The sequence below is a fragment of the Rhinolophus hipposideros genome, assembly GCF_964194185.1.
Source record: "Rhinolophus hipposideros genome assembly, chromosome: 5".
Taxonomy (NCBI): Eukaryota; Metazoa; Chordata; class Mammalia; order Chiroptera; family Rhinolophidae; genus Rhinolophus; species Rhinolophus hipposideros.
Genome location: NC_138051.1, coordinates 52,220,971 through 52,241,153, shown reverse-complemented (window position 1 = coordinate 52,241,153; position 20,183 = coordinate 52,220,971). Strand labels below are relative to the sequence as shown.

General features: G+C 36.9%; 1 protein-coding gene across 2 annotated transcripts; it reads left to right on the top strand.

Moving 5' to 3' along the window:
- Positions 1–599: 599 nt before the first annotated feature.
- On the top strand, positions 600–19,868 carry GTF2A2 (general transcription factor IIA subunit 2; the record flags this gene model as incomplete). 2 transcript variants are annotated; one of them, XM_081049620.1, is made up of 5 exons in its annotated part: positions 600–730; positions 12,101–12,225; positions 13,237–13,341; positions 15,377–15,503; positions 17,914–19,868. In XM_081049620.1, the coding sequence occupies exons 2-5, from the start codon at positions 12,154–12,156 to the stop codon at positions 17,937–17,939; spliced, it is 330 nt and encodes a 109-aa protein (XP_080905746.1). In that variant the 5' UTR covers positions 600–730; positions 12,101–12,153. The 2 variants fall into 2 exon arrangements, with proteins under 2 accessions (XP_080905746.1, XP_080905745.1); XM_081049619.1 differs by lacking the exon at positions 17,914–19,868 and having other exon boundaries at positions 15,377–15,544.
- Between the last annotated feature and the right edge of the window lie 315 nt (positions 19,869–20,183).

Genomic DNA, 20,183 nt, shown 5'->3' with positions numbered 1-20,183 from the left:
ATTCCTTAATCACTATTCTGCTACTTAACGGTCAATAGCTGTGTACATTACTGCTGCCTTTAATCCACAGTTAGGGTACCATTTGGGATTATATTAACTTGAACTAGATTGAAGTATTTGCCTTGCATTAGGAACAAATACTAAATACAAATTTTCCCAAATTCAAATTCTTCATGAATCACAGACTAAAAGCTTGCTGGGCCAAATGAATTGCAGCCCTGTTTTGCATGGTAAATAAATACCTGCTATAATATTTTCAGAATTTGTCTTCAATTTACCATTGCAAGGTCTTCAACAGTAGTAACCCTGAATACACCTCAGGCATAAAATGTGACTGCCTAGCATTTCGTAATTTTGAATTTTACAATGGAGATTAATCTAAAAATTATAATTCCTTTATGAATGATTTAGTAAACCTGGTGAATTACTTGAAAAATTGGCCTGTACCGTGCATGGGTCTAGGGCTTGAAAGCGGCGGCCCTAAGCCCATCCTTCTCATCAAAGCCCCGCCCTCCTTTCGCAAAACTTGAATGGCGGGCAGAAGCTGGTGGTGGGCGGGCTGTCCCGGGGCCCTGCGTGATGTCACTTCCAGGTTCTGCGAGCATTTCCGGGTCGTTGGCCAAGCAGTGGTTTCTGCGGCGACCGCGGAGGTGGTGGGGAAGTAGGTACCTCCTGCTGGGCTCCTGGCTGTGCTGCTTCTGTCTGCTCCGCGCAGGAGGCGCCTTCACAGGTACGGGATGAGCTGGGCCCACGCTCCCTGTCCCCGTCCCCCAGAGCTGGAGCTACCCACGGTCGGTGGGGTCTTTTCCGAGGGCAGCTTTGAAGGCGAGGCCCTTCCCTCCCGGGGCTTGGCTAAGACCCGTTACCACCTTCGCTGCCGGGTGGCCCCGTGGCCGGCACCCGGGAAGGGAAGCGAGGCGGCGGGTGATGGTTGCGTCTAGTGGCGGGAGGTTGTCCGCCGGGCGCCCACTGAGGTCCTGGGGGGGGCCTGCGCCGCCGCCCGGCGCCCAGTGTTTAGCCAGGGTTCTTCAGCCCAAACATGCAGGGTTTGGGGGGGGGTGCCGAATATCCGGGGAGCACACGCCCTAGTGGCTCCTGCTTGCGCTTCGCTTGTTTGAAGTCCACCTTCCGATTTCTTGCGAATTCCGCGAAGAACGAATTTAACTGGTTTGCTCTCCAAGGATGAAGACGGGAGTAACTGAGGTCCTTACATGTGGAGCCTTCTTTAATGTTATAAACTGCAACATTAAAGCACTAAATTTCTACGGGTGATAACACGTCTAAAAGGTTGAACATTTCACAAGGAATTTTTAAGAATCTTAGATCATTAAAGCAAATAATTTTTACAAACGTTTAAATAACAGCTAACTTTTACTGTTTTTTATTGTGGTGTAGTAGACATGTTTGCTTCAGCATAATGATGACTCGATATTGGTATACACTGAGAAATAATCACCACCACCATAGTTACAAATATTTTTTTCTTGTGAGGACTTTTTAAGATCTACTCTGTTAGCAACTTTCCAATATGCAATACAGTGTTATTAGCTACAGTCACCATATTGTACATTATATCCCAGGGCTTATTTTGTAACTGGAAGTTTGTGCCTTTTGACAGCACCTTCCTCCCTGTGTGTGTTTGTTTGTTTTAGATTCCACGTAGGCGATGGTACAGTATTTGTTTTTCTCTGTCTTATTTCTCTTAGCATAATGCCCTCAAGGTTCATCCATGGTGTCGCAAGTGGCAAGGTTTTGTTCTTTATTTTAGGGCTAAACAGTAAGTATTCCATCGTATACGTAGCAGGGCTGCTTTATAATGTTGATAAGAAAAAAAAATTGATTCCCAGTGGGAGCCCGTTATCTGTGCGGAGTTCGCATGTACTCCCCCATGTCTGTGGGTTTTCTCCAGGTGCCCCATCCCGGAGAAGTGCGTGTGGGGTAAATGGACATGACTACAATTGTCCCAGTCTGAGTGAGTGTGGGGGTGAGTGGCTGTGCCCTGCGGTTGAAGGGTGTGCTGTCCAGGGTGGGTTCCCACCTTACACTCCACTGCTGGGATAGGCTCCGGCCGGTGGTGATCCTGAACGGAATAATTGGGCTAAAAAATAATGATCTGAGTTGTTACTATTACTTTTTCTTAAATGTATGTATATAGCTCACATTTATTTTAATGTTTAATCTTAGAGGTGTGTAGGGTCTTTCTTTAGAAGTGTGGTGATGTTTTTGTGACCAGAAATATACCATGAGAACTTAGCTCTTGTCTGTATCAATTATCTGTGGTAAAATTGATTTCGTTACAGTCCTTTCGCTTAAAGTCACAGTTTCCAAGAACCTAATGACAATGTTAAGTGAGGAATTAACTGTCTCTACCATGTCATCTTTATCCATTCATCCCTTGATGGACACTTAGGATGCTTCCATATCTTAGCTATTGCAAATAATGCTGGAACAAACGTGGTGGTGTAGATATCTTAGTGTTTTTTGTTTTTTTCAGATAAATACCCAGAAGTGGAATTGCTGGGTCATACGGTAGTTCTGTTTTTAATTTTTTGAGGAACCTTCATACTGTTTTCTTTTTTTTTTTTAGTCAGGTACAGATTTATTTACTCCTTGTTTATCTGGAATTATTATTATTATTGTTGTTGTTTTATATTGGGGAACAGTGTGTTTCTCCAGGGCCCATCAGCTCCAAGTCATCCTTCAGTCTAGTTATGGAGGGCGCAGGCTCAGCTTGAAGTCCAATCACCCTTTTCAATCTTTAGTTGCCCCGGTGGTGGTGGGGGAGTAGGAGGGGTGGGCACAGCCCACCATCCCGTGTGGGAATTGAACCGGCAACCTTGTGTGGCACCTTGTGGAGAGCTCTCAATCTAACTAGCTGAGCCATCCGGCCGCCCCCACACTGTTTTCCACAGTGGTTGCCCCACTTTTGCCTTCTCAACCAACAGTGCATAAGGCATTCTTTTTCTCCACATCCTCGCCAACACTTATTTCTTGACATTTTGAAAATACCATTCTAACAGGCGTGAGGTGTCATCTCATGATTTTGATTTACATTTTCTGATGATTAGTGATGTTGAGCATTTTTTCATATACCAGTTGGCCATCTGTATGTCTTTGGAAAAATACTCTGATCCTCTGCCCATTTTTTTTTTCTCTGCCCATTTTTTAATCAAGTTGTTTGTTTTTTGCTGTTGAGTTGTATGACTTCTTTATATATAATTATAGATATTAACTCCTTATCGTATACATGATTTGCAAATATCTTCTGCCGTGCAGTAGGCCGCCTTTTCATTTTGCTGTGCAGAAGCTCTTTAGTTTGATGTAGTCCCACTTACGTATTTTTCCTTTTGTTGCCTTTGCTTTTGGAGTCAGATCCAAAAATTCATTACCAAGACCAATGTTAAAGACCTTACCATCCATGTTTTCTTCTAGTTTTATGGTTTCAGGTCTTATATTTAAGTCTTTAATTCATTTCAAGTTACTTTTTGTGTATGGTGTAATAAGTTAGTTTGAGTTCTCTGGCATGTGACTGTCCAGTTTTCCCAGCACCATTTATTGAAGAGACTGTCCTTTCTCCATTGTATATTCTTGGCTCCTTTGTCATAGACTAATTGACCATATATGTGTGGGTTTATTTCTGGGTTCTCTGTTCTGTTGAGCTTTGTGTCTTTTTTTTTTTAATGCCCATACCATACGGTTTTGATTGCTATAGCTTTGTAATATAGATTGAAATTAGGGAGCTGATAGCCCCAGCTCTGTTCCTTTTAAAGATTGCTTTGATCATTTGGAATCTTTTGTACTTCCTTATAAATTTTGGGATAGTTCTATTTCTGTGAAAAATGCCATTGAATATTTGATAGAGATTGCACTGAATCTGTAGATTGCTTTGTATGGACTTTTTAAAATATTTTTTTCTATTACAGTTGACATACAATATTATGTTAGTTTCAGATGACAACATAGTGATTAGACATTTATATAACTTAACAAAGTGATCACCCCAATATATCTAGTACCCGTCTGACACTACACATAACAGTTATTGCAATATTATTGACTATATTACCTTTGCTGTACTTTACATCCCTGTGACGGTTTTTATAACTGGCAATTTGTACATCTTAGTCTCTTCACCTTTTTTTACCATCCTCCAACCACCCTCCCATCTGGCAACCGTCATTTTGTTGTCTGTATCTATGAGTTTGTTTCTGTTTTGTTCGTTTGTTTTGCAGATTCCACATAAAAGTGAGGTCATACGGAATTTGTCTTTTTCTGTACCACTTATTTCACTTAGTATAAAATCTTCTAAGTCCATTCATGTTGTCGCAAATGGCAAGATTTCGTTCTTTTTATGGCTGAGTAATACTCCATTGTACATATGTACCACATGTTTACTGTTTTGTCTATTGATGGACACTTAAGTTGAGGTTGCTACCATATCTTGGTTATTATAAATAAAGAATGCTGCAATACAGGTGCATAAATCTTTTCGAATTAGTATTTTGAATTTCTTCAGATAAATATGCAGAAGTGGAATTGCTGGGTCATATATTAGTTCAATTAAATTTTTTTTTAATTTTTTGGGGGGTGGAGGGTATATTGGGGAACAGTGTTTTTCCAGGGCCCATCAGCTCCAAGTCAAGTCGTTTTCCTTCAGTCTAATTGTGGAGGGCGCAGCTCAGCTCCAGGTCGAGTCACCATTTTCAATCTTCAGTGGCAGAGGGCACAGCCCACCATCCCATGCGGGAATTGAACCGGCAACCTTGTTGTTAGGAGCTCACACTCTAACCAACTAAGCCATCTGGCAGTTCAGCGGCAGCTCGTTCAATCCAGCTGTGGAGGACGCCGCTCACTGGCTCATGTGGGAATCGAACCGGCAACCCTGTTGTTCAGAGCTCACACTCTAACCAACTGAGCCATCCCACCACTCCCTCAATTAAATTTTCTTGACAAATCTCCATACTGTTTTCCATACTGGCTGCATCAGTTTGCAATCTCACCAGTAGTGCACAAGGGTTCCCATTTTTCTACATCCTCTCCAGCACCTGTTGTTTGTTGATTCATTGATGATAGCCATTCTGACAGGTGTGAGGTGACATCTCATTGTGGTTTTAATTTGCATTTCCCTGATGGTTAGTGATGTTTGGGCATCTTTTCATACTTCTATTGGTCATCTGTATGTCCTCTTTGGAGAAATATCTATTTAAATCCTCTGCCCATTTTTTTTTATAGGATTGTTTGTTTTGTTGATGTTAAGTTGTATGAATTCCTTGTATATTTTGGATATTAACCCCTTATTGGATGTATCATTGGCAAATATCTTCTCCCATTTACGTAGGAAGTCTTCTCCCATTCCGTAGTGGTTTCCTTTGCTATGCAAAAATTTTTTAGTTTGACATAGTCCTAATTTGTTTATTTTTTCTTTTGTTTCCCTTGTCCAAGATATATCAGAAAAAAAATATTACTAAAAGAAATGTCAGAGAGTTTACTGCCTTGTTTTTTTCTAGGAGTTCTGTGGTTTCAGGTCTTACATCTAAGTCTTTAATACATTTTGAGGTTATTCTTGTATATGGTTTAAGAAAGTGGTCCAGTTTCATTTTTTTGCGTGTATCTGTCCGGTTTTCTGAGCACCATTTATTGAAGACACTGTCTTTACCCCTATTATATATCCTTGCCTCCCAATATGGATTAATTATCCATATACGTGTGGGTTTATTTCTGGGTTCTCTGTTGTGTGTCTGTTTCCATGCCAGTGCCATGCTCTTTTCATCACTATAGGCTTGTAGTACGAGGTCTGAAAGTTCTTGAACTCATGCTAGAAAAAGTACTCCACGTCTCATTGTTGAATATCACTATGGCGACCTTCAAACTATTCCCCTTGGGAAGCTATGTACTGACGCCAGCCCCTAGTCCACCGTTCAAAGCAATTTTGGAACTTTTTCTGTAATGGCCGTCAGCTGTCATCATACTACCCTGGGTATCCTGAATGTTCAAAATGTCTTCCTTTCAATACTTCCTTTATCTTGGGATAAAGAAAGAAGTCACAGGGGCCAGGTCAGGTGAGTAAGGAGGGTGTTTCAATACAGTTATTTGTTTACTGGCTAAAAAGTCAGTGCCCTGTGAGCTGGTGCACTGTCGTGATGCAAGAGCCAAGAATTGTTGGTGAAAAGTTCAGGTCGTCTAATGTTTTTTCATGCTGCCTTTTCAGCACTTCCAAATAGTAAACTTGGTTAACTGTTTGTCCAGTTGGTACAAATTTATAATGAATAACCCCTCTGATACCAAAAAAGGTTAGCAACATGATTGCAACACGTTCACAAAGTGAATTGTCAGACCTCGTATAGTTTGGTATCTGGTAGCATGATACCTCCAACTTTGTTCCTCGTAAGATTGCTTTTGCTATTCAGGGGTCTTTTGTGGCTCCACATAAAATTTAGGATTATTTGTTCCAGTGTGAAAAATGTCATTGGTATTTTCATAGGAGTTGCATTGGATCTGTAGATTATTTTGTGTGGTGTGAACATTTTAACGAAACTAATTCTTCCTTTTCATGAGCACGAGATATGCATCCATTTATTCCTAGCTTCAGTTTCTTCTTTCAGTGTCTTACAGTTTTCTGAGTACAGGTCTTTTATCTCCTTGGTTAAATTTATTCCTAGGTATTTTATTCCTTTTGATGCAATTGTAAATGGGATTGTTTTCTTAATTTTTCTTTCTGATAGTTCAGTATTTGTGTATAAAAATGCCACTGATTTCTGAATATTAATTTTGTATCCAGTTACTTTACTGAATTCATTTATTCTAATTGTTTTTTGGGGAATACTTTAGAGTTCTCTGTGGTATCATGTCATCTGTAAATAATGACTGTTTTACTTCTTTCCAATTCAGATGCCTTTAATTTTCTATTTTCTGTGGCTAAGACTTCCAATACTACGTTGCATAAAAGTGGTGAAAGTGGACATCTTTGTCTTGTTCTTGATCTTAAAGAAAAAATTTTCAGCTTTTCACTGTTGAGTATGATGTTAGCTGTGGGTTTGTCATGTATGGCCTTTATGTGTTGAGGTATGTTCCCTCTATCCCCTTTGCTGAGAGTTATCATAAAGAGGTGTTGATTTTGTCAAGTGTGTTTTTTTCTGCACCTATTGATATGATCATGTGGTTTTTATCCTTTATTTTATGTGGTGTATCATGTTAATTGATTTGCAGATATTGAACCAGCCTTGCATAACGGGAGTAAATCCCACTTGATTGTAGTGTATGGTCTTTCTCATGTATTGCTGAATTCGATTTGCTAATATTTTGTTGAGGGGTTTTGCATCTATGTTCATCAGGGATATTGGCCTATAATTTTTTTGTAGCATCTTTGTTTGGTTTTGGTATCGGGTAGTATAGACATTTTAACAATATTCTTCCAATCCATAAGAATGGAATATCTTTTCATTTATTTGTGTCTTCAATTTCTTTCATCAATGTTTTATAGTTTTCAGTATACAGGTCTTTCACCTCCTTGGTTAAATTTATTCCTAGATATTTTATTCTTTCTGACGCAATTATAAATAGAATTTTCTTAAATTATCTTGCTGATAGTTTGTTAACTTATAGCTATTACAGGTCACTCTTAGACTTTTGTCATAATACCACATTCTGTACTCCTACATTTTCATGTTTATATCTCCCTATTGGGACCGCTCTTTGCCCTTTTTAACCTCCCTCCCCACTCACACACATTAAGTTTACTGATTTTTTTTGCCTTCATTTATTAAACAAATAGTTGTTTCCTATTATGTGTCAGTTACTGTTTGTTCTTGATGCCTGGTTTACTTATAGATTTATAAGTAAATTATATAATATGTTAGAAGGTGACGGTGCCATCAGTAAGCATAGCAGGATAAGGGGGATTGGGAAATTCCAGAGTTTGTAGGCGGCTGGAGTTTGTATTTCAAATACAGCAGTCAATTTAGGTCTCATTACGTACGTGCTTTACTCAAAGGAATTAAGAGAATCAAGTGAATATTTGGGGGAAGAATATTCCAGGTAGAAAGAACAGCATTTTCAAAGGCTTCCATAGGCTGGAACATGTCTGTCATGGCCTAAGCATAACAAGGAAGCCAGTGTGTCTGGAGAAGGGCAAGAGCAAGGGAGAGATGGTAGATAAATTCAGAGAGATAGTAGGTAGCCAGGTTATTCTAAGGACTAGTGAAATGGAAGCCATGGGAAGTTTTGAGCAGAGAAGGGTTATGTTCTAACTTATGTTTTAAAAGATCACCTGACTGCTGAGTTGGGATTAGAGTGTAGGGGGCAAGCATGGAAGGAAGGAAACCAGTTGGAACACTATTTCAATAACCCAAATGACAGATGGTAGAGGCACAGATGAGGGTGCTAGCAATAGAAACGGTGAGAAATGGTTGGGTTCTGAATGCATTTTGAAGGTAGAGTTTACAGGATTTGCTAGCGATTGGATGTAGAGGTAAGATTGGGAGTATGGGGGATAACTTCAAAGGTTTTGCCTAAGCCCATAGAATTGTAGAGTTATATCAACTGAGATGGGAAAGACAAGTAGAGATGTTGAGTAGGCCGTTGGATCCAGGAGTGAGTTCAGGGGAGAGGTCTGTGATGATATATGAAGTTGGGAGTCACAGCAATGATATTTAAAGCCATGAGGCTAAATGTTACCATGAGCACAGACAGAAAGCAGCAGAGAACCAAGGATGGTATCTTGTGACATTAAAAGTTCAGGGAGAAGAGGGTCAACCAGCAAACAATATTGAGAAGAATGAACCAGTGAGTTGAAAAGAACAACCCAAAAAGTGTGATTTCCTGCAAGCTAAACCAAGTCTTTATCAAAGAAGAGGGAGTAATCCCTGTGTCAAATCCTTAAATCTGGTGAAGACTGAGAATTGAGGATTAGTTTTACCAACTGATGTCTGTCACCACATGCTTCATTTGAGTGCGGGAGGCAAAAGCCTATAAGGAGTGAGTTTAAGAGAAAAATAGGAGAAAAGGAATGAGAGACAGTGAGAACAGACAACTCTTCCAAGTTTTGTTGCAAAGAAGAACAGAAATAAGAGTGTAGCTGGTGAAGGAAGTGGATTGAGACTGTTTTTTAAAAGATGGGAGAAGTACCCACGTATTTGATGATGGGAATGATTGATAGAGATGGGAAATTTGATGGTGAGGGAGAGAAGGACTTATTGTGTTGTTGGAACAATATTCTTGAGTGGACTAGAGGGGATAGGACCTGACACAGGTAGGTATTTAGGTAACAGTATGGATAGTTCAACTGTTAATGACAGACATGTAGGCAAAGTATATGGGTACAGATACTGTAGGTGGTTAGATGTGATTTTGAGAGTCTGGAAGTTTTCATTGCTTCAGTTTCCTCAGTAAAGTAGAAATCTTTGTATTGCATTCAGATACCTTTATAATATTTGATATTAGCATTTTGAAATACCACAAAGTTATTTGTTCAGATTAATTTATTGAATACATACTGCATACTAGGCATTATTCTAAATGGTAAACATATAACTTCATGGAAAATCTGTTGTAGTGGATGGAAACAGAATAAGCACATATATGTCAACTACAATTAATGATATGAATGAGAATAAAGAAGGGTAAGGGGGAAGGGAGGTTGTTCTTTTGTATAAGTTGGTCACAGAAGTCCTTTCTGATTAAGTGACCAACTTATACTAAAGAACAATCTCCCTTCCCCCTTACCCTTCTTTATTCTCATTCATATCATTAATTGTAGTTGACATATATGTGCTTATTCTGTTTCCATCCACTACAACAGATTTTCCATGAAGTTATATATTTATATTTGAGCAGGGATCTGAATCAAATGAGGAAGTGAACCATGCAGGTATCTGAGAAGGACATTTGAAGCAAAAGGAACAGCCATTGTAAAGGTCCTAAACCAAGAATTCTTACCATGTTGAAGAGCAAGGGCCCAGTCGGGAGCGAACGAGGGAGTAAGTGGAAGCAGAAAAGTTCAGAGAGTTAAGTCGGAGACCCAGATCTTCTAGGCCTTGCAACCAGTAGAAGAACTTTTTTATTCTGAGATGGGATACTGGTCTTGGGGGTTTTGAATAAATGAGTCATGTGGTTTATGTTTTAAAAGGCTTGGTGTAGCTGCTCTGCGGGGTGTGGGTGGGGTGGGATAGACAGGAGTAGAAACTGGGCTGTCACAGTACTCTTAGTGACACATAATGGTGACTTCTAGTAGTGGAGAAGGTAAAAGTTGTCAGATTCTGGCTGTGTTTAGAAGGAAGAGCTGAAAGGATTGGCTAACAAATTTGATGTTGAGTGAGAGAAGTTAATGTTGACTATTTAGGTTTCTGGGCTGTCTTACTGTAAGACTGGATTTACTGTTTAGTGAGGTGGGCAAACTCAGGGCAGAAAAAGTTCAGAGGGGCACTATGAGGAATTTGGTTTTGACAAATTTAATTTGAGCTGCCTACTTGATAATTCCATCCAGTAGCAAGTAGGCAGTTGTATATATGGCACCAAGGGAAGAAGTCAGGACCGGAAGTAATTGGAGAGTCGTCAGCAGATAGATAGTATTCAAAGTATAAGCCAAGATGAGATGACTAAGGGAGTAAAGAAAGCATACCGAGAAGACATGCTAGAAGCCTTAAGGTAGTTAGAAGTCGGGGTGCTGAGGAGGAACCCGCAAAAGAAAACTAGAAATACACAGTAGTGGTATCCAGTGAGGTGGGAGGAGAGAACTGAGTATGGGGTCCCAAAAGCCAAAGAAAAGGCTTCAAGAAGGCAGGGACAATCTAGTGTATCAAAAACTCACACAGTGCGTAATGTGAAGACTAACGACTGACCATTATTTTTGCTTAGTGTTAACCTGATTACTCCTTGACTGTATCTCCTCTGTTCATCTCCAAACTGAAAATTCCATGAGGTCGGGGTCTTATACTTGACAGTAAATATTTGTTGAATCTGTAACTTCTGCCACGCTCATCCCTCATCTCTTTCTGATCTTGTGCTCGTGTACATTTCTTCATATGGCTGCCAGTTGTCTGACCTTTCCTGCCAGGAATGCTTCAGGGGCTCCCCATTACCTGCACTGTAAAACCCCGTACCTCTCCTGATGGAACAAATCCAACCGCCATCTTTTTCAGCTTCCTCTCCTACCACTTACTATTTGTACTTACACCCTAATGACGCAGGACAATTTGTATTTCTCTTCACAAACTGTTTGGCCTTCCTCCCTTGTTTGGCTGAAGTCTAGCTTGAAGAATCAGGAAGCTTTTGTGAGTCAACTCAGTCCACAGTCACCTCGGTAGTGTACTATATTCCTCTGTCACAGTTTATTTATTCTCTGTTGAATTTAAATTTTTTGTATGTCTGACCTTCCCTAGAGTATAACTTTTTGGGTCAGGAGTGTATTTTTATTCACCTTCCTCTCCCTGGTACTATCACAGTGCTATCTTTTTGGTAGGCACTCTATAAATACCGAATTTTAAGGAAAATGATGGGGAAGTCATGTAAATGTGAGCTGAAGATTGAATCAGTTACTTGACAGTAAGTAGAAAGGAATGGGTACATGCTAAATTCTACGCTGGGTCATAATACAAACTTTTGAAAGAAATGGTAAAGATGTACATTTTAATAAATATAGAGGGTACCAAAAAATGTATACACATTTTAAGAAAGGAAAACTGTATTAAATTATAATACTCAATATATACCGCTAACAAAAGATAACTACAAGTCACTGTGACTTCTGCAATTACAAGAGGTGCTCAAAGTGGTTACCATCAGCGTCCAGACACTTCTGATTATGGTGAACTACTGCTTGAGCAATATTAACCAAAGTGTCCACTTGTGTACATTTTTTTGGCACCTCCAGTTTGTCTATCCTTTGTATAAAGGACTATAAATGCCAATGTCAGAATAACAAAAATTACTTAGAAAATCATTTTTAACTATTCCTTGTGATTCTAAAATTATATAGTAATTTGCAATTACTAAGAGTTCTGATAGTACGTTAGAATATATGAATATTAGAATATAAAGAATTGTGAAGTAGACTTTCATGTTTTATATTGTTTTCCTTTTTAATACTTTTTTATTAAATTTTTAGGAGATCAATGCAAGACTGAATAAGAAAAAAAACCAATTTATTCCTTCTAAGCCATGGCGTATCAATTATACAGAAATACCACTTTGGGAAACAGTCTTCAGGAAAGCCTCGATGAGCTCATACAGGTATGAGACTAAAAGTCAACATTTTTATTTAAAATGGGTCTATCATAATTCTGTTACCGTGTTTCCCCGAAAATAACACCTAGACAGACCATCCACTCTAATGCGTCATTTGGAGCAAAAATTAATATAAGACCCAGTATTGTATTGTATTACATTACATTGTGTTACATTATATTTTATATATTATGTAAGACTCAGTCTTATATTAAAATAAGACTAGGTCTTATATAAATTTTTGCTTCAAAAGGGGCATTAGAGCTGATGATCTACCTAGGTCTTATTTTCGGGGAAACACGGTATATCTATTATCCCAGGCAAATAGGTTAACTATCTTAGACTCTTTGACCCAGTAAGTCAGTATTTAGATTAATAATCTCTAATTCCTGTGCATTATACCAGTCTGACTATGGGGCATATAGTATGATGACTGAATGATATAGTTGAATATATCTAAATTTTCAAAGATTTTTGTTAAAGATTAAGATGTTGGTTTTCTCCTCATTTATAAGAAATGTAGCTTTAAGATAATTTTGAACAATTTAATAGTCTTGAGGTTTCAGAATTTATATTTCAATTTTAGGACAATTAATCTTTTTATATGAACCTCTCTCATCTAAGAAGTGTTTCCATTTGTTTTCATATATTTAATGAGCTTCAATAAGATGTATTAGATTTTTTAAAATATATTATTGGTCCTGTTTTTTATTTAAAAGAAACTTGGTTTCTTTAATTTATTGAACATCTCTTTCCAAACACTGTGAAGGAATGATAAGAGTTTTGTCCTGATAATGTAATATCACTTCATGTTTTCTTTTTAAAATTATGTTTGTGTCTACATATTGCAAGAAAATATTGTCCAACTTTGCTTCTTAATTGTCAGTTATGGCAAAGGAGAATAAGAAATTCTAGTTTAGAGGCTCTGGTTAGCCTCAGTTAAATTTTTGATAATTCATATTTTTGTTTATTTTGTCTTTAATGCTCTTCTGATTTATGACCCTTACTTTTCCTCAGTCTCAACAGATCACCCCCCAACTTGCCCTTCAAGTTCTACTTCAGTTTGATAAGGCTATAAATTCAGCATTGGCTCAGAGGGTCAGGAACAGAGTCAATTTCAGGGTAAGGAAATTTTCCTAAATCTAGAATCCTGCACCAATGGTTGTTATGACAGTGTTTTTTTAGGACCCCTACATATTTGTTAGTCATAAAGGAACAGATGGCTTTAATCAAATTTTGGAACATATTTTATAATAACTAAATTATACTTTTAAATGACATAGACACTAAGGTATAGAGTTTTTTTAGGTTTTTGTTCCAATGTATTATAAATCAGCCTCTGTATGTTTAGTTACCTTCCCTGGAGAATTACTGAAATTTCAAATGCCTGAAACACAGGTTTGCAGGTAAGTGACAGAGTGATCACTGAGGTTCAGTTATGTTTTTCAAACTTTGAGCTTCACGCATTCCAAGAAAGCACAGAGTTCTCTCTAGAAACTTCATTTTGTCCCCCTCCCCATTACTGTTAGATAACATGGCTTATAAATACCTGAACTGGTGGTAGATAGCAGTCTGTTCTGGTAACTAGGTTTTATTCGAGTCATTTATGTTTTGAACAGTAATCCCCATCTAAACCAAATTATCTTTCTCAATTTGATGGTAAATTCAGATTAATAAAGGCCCATTGAAAGAATCACGATTTACCACAGTATGATACTTATAAAATCATTTAGTATATAATGATTTTGTGTTATTATATTTAATATTTATGCTTATTTTATGATTATGCAGAGCTATAAAATAGAAATTAAAAGTTTAAAAATATATGATAAATATTTAATATTTATGCTTATTTTATGATTATGCAAAGCTATAAAATAGAAATTAAAAGTTTAAAAATATATGAAAATCAATATATAAAAAGAGAACCTCAGTGTTTGGGGTTTTGGTTTTTTGTGTGATGAAAAACACAAAAGAAAATTTTATTTATTCAGCAAACGTTTGTTTCAGTTCCTGTTACATACCAGGCATTGTTCTGGATATTGGGTATACAGAGAGGAACAAGATAGACAAAGCCCCATTTAACTTATACTGCATGTATTTTATATTCATATAAATAATCTCTTACCAATTTCCTATGCCTAAACATCTGGAGCAAAGTGTGTCTTTTAAAACTATTATATCAGTGGACTTTTAACAGTAATGATTTAAGCAACATTAATTTGCTTTTGTTTTCCTATGTGTTTACTTGTTTCTATGATCTCCCCTGCTAACCTAAGCTCATTGAGGCAGGATTATATTTGTATTGCTTACCACCACTGTGTCCTCATTAAATTCATTCATTCATAGCTATAATAGTTTCCCTGATTGTTTTTCCTTGATAGAACATTTAGCTAAAATGCAGTTTATACTAGTACAAGCAACACCTGCAAGGAACATTTTTGTGCTGATGCTTTGATTCTGAAGTGAAGGTTTTAGGCTTATATCTTATTGAATACTAAATTTCATATGTGAATATGTGTGTGCCTGTATGTGTATCTCAGGTTTTGATTGTATTCTGTCAGTGTCCATATTTGCACTCTCACCCTTTTAATGTTCAAGGATATATTCCTGCTCCTTAAAAAAAAAAAAAAAAAAAAATAACTTGAGTAGTTCAGTTACACATGACACTAGTATTGTAGTCTTAGTGGCTAACACAGTAATTCACCAGAGCTACGTCATAGGACTAAAATTTGTGTTTGTAGGAAATCACTGCTTTTGTGCAACTGCAGAAAATTAATGTACACAATAACACGGTTTTTTTTAATGTGTTTACATAAAAATTCAAATGAACTTTCATAAGTTAGCCACATGAGGGCAGTAGATATACAAATTTCCATTCAGCTTTCTTCAAATTTCAGGTAATTTGCAGACTCCTACAGTGCTAAAAATTGTCTGCTAACTAAAAACTTTTAATTCTTCCTTTAGCAAGATTATCTAGGGATTTTTTTTTTCTGTTAGGATGAAAATTAAGGAAAATCTTTTTTTTTTTAATCTTAAATAAGCTAAGTATTAATCATATTATTTTAATTATATATTTGAGTTCTCTTAAATTGCTTTGAAGAAAAGTGTGAGGAAAAAATGACTTCATGTTATGTCTAAATGTTTTGTTTTAAAGGGCTCTCTAAATACGTACAGATTCTGCGATAATGTGTGGACTTTTGTATTGAATGATGTTGAATTCAGAGAGGTGACAGAACTTATTAAAGTGGATAAAGTGAAAATTGTAGCCTGTGATGGTAAAAGTAAGTGTTCACCTAATCACTGTGAAAGCATAGCAACTTGAAATTTTGTTTTTATGCATCTTTAGAAAATTTTCATCTGAAATTAAGGTGGAAAATAGCCAATGATCCACTCCCAGACAGAGACCTGGATTTTATCTCAACTGGATTCTGACTTCTAGATCTCAAACAGGCCACTTACCGCTTTTAGTATAAATGTTTCATATGACGCATGGACTACTTCCACAGATAGAATTTGTCGGGCTGGGGGTGCATTTTAACTGCAAATTTGGAGTGTTTATCAGTCTTTTTCACAACCATCTTTTTCTTTAAGGAAGTATTTAATTTTGACAATTTATCCTATGATTTCTGGAGACCTGTATATTTTAGGTCTTCATAAGAACCTTATCAATCAATAGTAAATATTTGCTTCTCTAATCTGTTATGCCTATACAAGTGTATTTTCCACAACACACCGAGGAACTTTTTCAGGTCCTTAAATGTTTCAAAAACTATATTATGATTGTTTACATTCTTAAATATTAGGTTGGTGCAAAAGTAATTGCGGTTTAAAAGGTTAAACTGCAAAACCGCAATTACTTTTGCACCAACCTAATATTAAACATGTACTTACTTTATGATCTGAACCATTTGAATTTAAAGCAGCTGTTTCTGAAATTAAATAGAGAGGACTGTCACTGTCAAGGAAGGGGAGTTTTGGAAAGCAAGAGAAAGAGAAATGTAGAAAGTAATACCCTACATTTCTCAGGTTGAGGGTTGAGGTTTTTTTGTTCTGTACACTTTGGGTTTCAAAAGAAATAATCTAATCACTGAAAAATGTAGAGAAGAAAAACATTTGTAACAACATTTGGAGATAACATTTCACTTTTAATGTTTTATTGTATAACCTAGTATATACTTATGTACATATTTTTGCATTAACATGTATGCACATACATACATTTGCAAATACCAATTTTCACACATAAGTCATTATTCTCTTAAACCTGACTCATAAATAGTCTCTTCCAGATGTCAGAAAGTCTCTGAAACTAGCAATGTTACAATTACTTGTACCTTTCTGAGGATTAACTAATCCTTCTAAGTACTTTAAAAGCATAGATGACTTTTTAATATAGTCATCAAATACTCAGATCTTTTTTGTTATTCAGCAAGGAACAATACTATTTTATAGTTCCTGGATCAGAAGATAATATTTCTATTTCAGATAATGTATACTTTTGTCTATAGTTTTCTTATAATTTAGGTTAATAGCATCTTCATAATCATAACCCTAAGGTTTTTAAGTTTTTACTAGACCTCTGTCAAAATAAGCGAATGATGTAGCCCAGTACTGTCCAGTAAAACTTGTATTAATGGAAATGTTCATTGTGTGCAATTTCCAATAGCCACAAGGCTATTAAGCATTTGAAATGTGTCAGGGCAGCTGAGAAATTTAATGTTTTAATTTTTATATAATTTTACTAACCTTAATCAATTTAAATAGCCACATGTGGCTAGCCCAGTGCCTACAATATTGAATAGCACAGATGTCGAGTAGTAGTGTCATTTTCAATCATTTGAAACATAACTAAGAACCAAAATGTCAGTAAAGAAGGCCTCTGAGTAAACTTAAATAACATGTGTTTTTACTTATAGGAGCACCTGTCTGGGGTTCCTTAGAGTATATATTACTCTTACTTAAAGACACAAGTTATCTGTTTTGGGGAACTTAGTGGATGAAAGGTAGCAAATCAGCCTTACCTATTGCAGTGGTTTCTGAGGAGCTTGCCCCACTTACAGCACAGTGTAGTAATTGTCAAAGAAAAAGTTGAGTGTTCAAGAGAAGCTTAGATTGTGTACCATGTACTCTATGTCAGCAGAAAAGAATACAATCGTAGAAAGTTTTCTTTCCTAAATGGTTTGGCATTTAGAGGTAGAAGTTTAAGTAATTAAGAAAATATCATTCTTTAGCAACCAGATAAATGCAGTGCTATTATGAAATAAGCCCATTTGAGTTGCAGAGAAAAAAAAATGACAGTAGCTAGAATTTCGGTCTGTTTCTCACTAGGATTTAAGCACAATTTTCTTCTAATCATGTTGTAGTCCTTTGTGGTTTAAAATTTTAGGACAATAAAGGATCTAAAAAGAATAGGTTGTTAGCAGTTATATAAACCAAATGTAATATAACATGGGTTTTCTCTAGGATAATATGGAGAGCTAAGCATTATCGTTTTACCTCTGCCTTAAAAGGAAAGTTAAGTTCTCAAGGTATATCCATGGTCAGCTTCCCTCTTTGACTTTGCTTCCTCTTCTTCCCCACCCCTCAAATTATCAGCACCATTACTTCCTACTTTATTTTAAGATGTTAAAATATTTGAATTTGAAAGTAAGTTGCTCACTGAATTTACTCTTTCTCTTCTCTGTTTCCTAGATACTGGCTCCAATACTACAGAATGAATCAAAAAATGGCTTTTTTTATGCCGTCTTCTGTTATTATTCATCACTTTTTAAAGAGAAGCATAGAAGAGACTTTTTATTTATTCTAGGACTGCAAAAATGATGACTACACTGTGCTATACTATCAGAGAATCCAGTAGAAAGAAGCTTATAACTCTAGCCTCTTACATTACCTTTATTATACAGCATGAAGAAACAGAACTTTTTTTAATGACAAATCAAATGTTGTTGCCTTCCTAATGACATTCTTTAATAAACTCATTTTAAAACTCAGCGTGGGTAATAACTGGTAGAGCTATTAAGCTAGCAATATGAAGATACTAGATAAGCATTTTGAATAGGCACCATATTCCTTGCAAAGGAAATTATAAAATACATTCATTTCACTAAAGTCAGTTTTATCAATTGTAACAGGTGAAGGCATCAGCAGGGGCAAAACCAAATTCTAGATTGAAATTTTACTTAGAATAATCCTTTTTAAAAGTATAAAACCAAGCGTAATCATCATCAGTATAAAAAGCCTAAGTACAACTGAATTAGGAAAAGTTAAGACGATATTTAGACAGCTTCCATAGTCAAAACAAAACCAAAAACCCTATTTCCAACAACAAAACAGTCTCCATGTAAATTATTTCTTGAACTGGCCATATTGGTCAAGTTTTATACATTTTTTTTTTAATTGGGGAAGGGGACCAGGACTTTATTGGGGAACAGTGTATTTCCAGGACTTCTTGTTGGGGAATACAGTATGTTTTTCCCAGGATTCACCAGCTCCATCCAAGTCAAGTTGTTATCCTTTCAATCTTAGTTGTGGAGAGCACAGCTCAGCTCCAGGTCCAGTCACTGTTGTTAGTTGCAGGGGGCACAGCCCACCATCCCCTGTGGGAGTCGAATTGGCAACCTTGTGGTTGAGAGCCTGCGCTCCAACCAGCTGAGCCATCTGGCCACCTGGGAGCTCAGCGGCAGCTCATTGACTTCATTCTCGTTTTGGAGGGTGCAGCTCACTGGCCCTCATGGGAATCGAACTGGCAGTCCTGTTGCCCAGAGCTTGCGCTCTAACCAACTGAGCAACCCGTCCGTCCAAATTTTATAATTTTAAAATGATCTACGTTTTACCAGTTATTAAGACTTGAAGTAAAAGGTCCTACTAAATGTATGCCCTTTGTGTACTTAAAGGGAAAAAAAAGTTTTCCTTTGTCATCTAGGAATATATAATGAAGAATGGTATTTCTAAAATATCAGAGGGAGACTGTCAGGCACAAGGTAGCTGGGATCCAGCAGCTGATTACAGATGAATCAAAAGCAACTGTTCTTAATAAGAATCTGGCCCTGTTATTTATTTAGAGTAGGCTCTTGACAGCCCCCCCATCCTGTAGTCACCCCTAGTTCAATGTGCTGAAGCTACCACATAGAGATGAAAAATCACCCTTTCCTCCCTCTGCTGAATGATACTAGTGTTGGCAGTAATCTTTAGCAAAGTAGCTTTTTGTTAGTATTAAAATGTTAAATAGTTCTTTATATTACACATAGTTACCTTTTTTCAGTTATAGAAGCATGTTATGTAATAGGTGTTCTTTTTAAGCAACCAATGCTCAAGTCCAGTCTATTTAGCAGCACAGAAGTGAGACTGTAAATAGCCAACATTACTAGCTTTATTATGGGTGAAACCAAGTGGTATGTGTGTTACATATGAGTATATCCTCACAGCAGCCCTGAAAAGAACTTTGTTCCCTTTTTACAGATTTAGAAAGTACAATTTAACCTCTAAATTACCAAAGTTACATAATTAGGACTTTCTTCATTGCAATTAGTCAAAAGGCATTTTACTTTGGAGGCTCAACATTGTGGTTTGGAAACAGGTATGTTGACTTTAAACTTACAATGGTTGCAGAAATTTGTTTCTTAAGGAATAAATTATGGTTTAAACTTTTGTCTCCCGTTATTAACAGTCACTGAGATCTCACAGAAGTGTAGGGCTGGAGTTGTATACCTGTTTGGCAGTTTAAAACCCTGTAAATGATATCCATAGCTTAAGCTTGCAAGAGATAGAGAAGCAATATGTTGACCTGAGAGGAGTTTCTCATAAGATATGGTTGCCTGGCTTGACCTACTTAATAAGAATAATGACTTAGCCTTTCTCTGGCTGCTCCTGCAATGTTACCTCAGCACGTCAGTGTACTCCTTGACGCTCACATTGAAACTTCCATCCTTGCAGCCCGTTCTGTGTAATGTAGTCCAGTGTTC